A 2,911-nucleotide genomic window follows, 5' to 3' on the forward strand; every position below is an offset into this window, starting at 1 on the left:
TATAACAAGTCCGAAAACACAATGACAAATCAGAAAACAGATGAACAAATCAGAAAACAGATGAACAAATCAGAAAACAGATGAACAAATCAGAAAACACAACGACAAATCAGACAAACCGGAATAGGTAGGTATAGTTTGAGACAGCGCCATTGGTTTGGGATTACTCACCGCTGACTGGACTAGACATCTGTCAATCAACGTATACAGGACGAACCAGCCGAAGAACAGCAGAGTCGTGGTAGAAAGTTCAGAGATGGTATTAAAGTAGCTCAGTTTAGAATTAAAAATACGGGGTGTATATTTACATTTAGTTACAAGTGGCTATAAATCATCAACTCCAGTGGTGCAGATGGATAAGCACATGTCTTTAGCTTTTTGACGTGATCGACCCGGGTTCGATCCCGCCTTTTGCCGAACTTTTTTTCCTCCCTTTTCAAATCTCGTATTAGCAATGGATTCTATTTACACTAAGTGAAAATAGCAGTATTTTTAGCAATATGCTATTTACACTAAGTGCAAATACCTATTTACACTATGTTAAAATAGCAGGATTTCTACTTTCAAGTATACTGCTTGTTGCAAATAGTGGCAATTATCTGCACTTCAGTATTGTAGTACATTATAAAACAGTATGCAATAATAACGCATTGAGTGTAAACTATCATTTTAATTTTAATTATTAAATGGATGCCACCTTATTGGTACAATAAAGCCCTCCCTACACCTACCCGATACTTTATTTTCAACTTTTTGATTATTTCCTTAATTTTTATTGAAAATAAATGCCTTTACGATGTGATACGAGATCTGAAAAGGGAGAAAAAAGTTAGATCGAACCCGGGTCAATCTTGTCAAAAAGTCATCGGCACGCGCTTATCCATCTGCGCCACTGGAGGTGATTGATGTTTTACAGCCACTTTTAACTAAATGTAAATATACACCCCGTATTTTTTATTCCAGAGTAAGGGCACTTCATACAATACATTTAAACCGAGCTACTTTAATACCATCTCCGAACTTTCTACCACGACTCTGCTGTTCTTCGACTGGTTCGTCCTGTATACGTTGATTGACAGATGTCTCGTCCAGTCAGCGGTGAGTATATAATGAGTTGCTATAATGTTTTCTGATTTGTCGTTGTGTTTTCTGACTTGTTATAATGTTTTCTGAATTGTTATTTAGTTTTTTAGACTTGCATTTGCGTTTGTAATTTTGTTTTCAGAATTGTGATTTGTTTTGCACTTCTCTGCCACCGTAGTTACCTGATCCTGCACAGCAAAAACATTGGATTTTCCCAATTCAGGTCATTCTGCTTCAGATTCAACTTTTTGAACAACCGGCCCCAGTGGCGCACTTGTCCCTCGGTGGCATCCGTACAAAGTCCTTCTGGGGTCCGAAGTGACGTCACGGGTGCACATTTTTGAATCGTCCTGAAGCTCGTGGTGTGAGACCTGAGAAACATTCATAGCGCATATTTCCGCCGTCTGGAGGGATAAAAGCCTGAAAGCAGCCATGAACGTTCAGCCTTCAAACCCTAACAACCCGATAGTGTTTTTCGACGTCGCCGTTGGAGGACAAGTAAGTTTAAAGCCCACTCTGCTGTTTTCATTAGCAGATCAGCTAACGCACAGCCTGGTTTTATTCCCCACCGAAATGCCTCTTCAGAAGCGCTTCTGTGCCGCCTTCGCCGTGTGAGTGTGGCATGTCATCTGTCGAGATGGCCCTGCTTGATTCCCAAAAACATCTAAAGAGACGGCAAGCACGTCTGAACCATACAAGCAGCTTTAATCCCAATTGTACTGTTTGATTTTCGAGTGTCATTCCGTCTCAAGTGGTCCAGAAATTAAGCTGGTTGCTTGACAGTGTTTATTTATTAATTTAGTGATTGCTTCAATGTATTGATATGGCAAAACCACCATTTTATTCATTTGTTTTAGTAGTAGAAGTAGTATTTTACTTTACTTGATTAAACCTTTGCTTGTTATTGTGTCATTTGGGTTATGGTAATGGAAACCTCTCCGAGCTGCTTGTCACAAAGGCTGATCTTTAGAGCACTTTACAATGTACATGATGTAAACGTATCATAATTTAGCACATTCTTGTTTCTTAGAATGTAAAGCCCAAATGTAATGATCAGGATTACTCAGGGTTCCATTTTCAGGTTCGGTTTATTATGGGGGAATCATTAAAGGGGTCATATGATGTTGCTAAAAAGAACATTATTTTGTGTAATGAAATGTGTTTATGCGGTTTAAAGTTCAAAAAACACATTATTTTCCACATACTGTACATTATTGTTTCTCCTCTATGCCCCGCCTTTCTGAAACGTGTAGATTTTTACAAAGCTCATCGTCTGAAAAGCGAGGTGTGCTGTGATTGGCCAGCTATCCAGTGCGTTGTGATTGGCCGAATTCCTCAAGCGTGTGACGGAAATGTTACGCCCTTACCATACTGTTGATGCCCTGTTCGGCCGGAGCGACGAGACAACATTAAAACCCATTACAAACGAGGCATTTGTTGCATCCAGTGGGGACATAATTACTGATTTTAATGACTTATACTGTCTTTTTACGCGTTGCGTTGCATAAAACCATGTCTGCATTTGTGATCGGAGAAATGACAAACAACAAGTGCTACTCTACATGATGTAAACGTATCATAATTTAGCACATTCTTGTTTCTTAGAATGTAAAGCCCAAATGTAATGTAATCAGGATTACTCAGGGTTCCATATTCAGGTTCGGTTTATTATGGGGGAATCATTAAAGGGGTCATATGATGTTGCTAAAAAGAACATTATTTTGTGTAATGAAATGTGTTTATGCGGTTTAAAGTTCAAAAAACACATTATTTTCCACATACTGTACATTATTGTTTCTCCTCTATGCCCCGCCTTTTTGAAACGCGT

General features: G+C 38.9%; 1 protein-coding gene across 2 annotated transcripts in view; it reads left to right on the plus strand.

Moving 5' to 3' along the window:
- The first annotated feature begins 1,285 nt into the window (after positions 1-1,285).
- Positions 1,286-2,911, plus strand: part of LOC107595772 (peptidyl-prolyl cis-trans isomerase H) — a 33,555-nt gene continuing 31,929 nt past the window's right edge. Inside the window, exon 1 of one of the 2 annotated variants that reach the window (XM_016286284.1) lies at positions 1,286-1,581. In XM_016286284.1, coding sequence (XP_016141770.1) covers positions 1,516-1,581 — 66 coding nt within the window. In that variant the 5' untranslated portion in view covers positions 1,286-1,515. The remainder of the gene's footprint in view (positions 1,582-2,911) is intronic. The other variant, XM_016286286.1, reaches the window with a different exon arrangement.

This window comes from Sinocyclocheilus grahami, unplaced genomic scaffold (assembly GCF_001515645.1).
Source record: "Sinocyclocheilus grahami isolate Dianchi unplaced genomic scaffold, SAMN03320097.WGS_v1.1 scaffold208.1, whole genome shotgun sequence".
Classification (NCBI taxonomy): domain Eukaryota; kingdom Metazoa; phylum Chordata; class Actinopteri; order Cypriniformes; family Cyprinidae; genus Sinocyclocheilus; species Sinocyclocheilus grahami.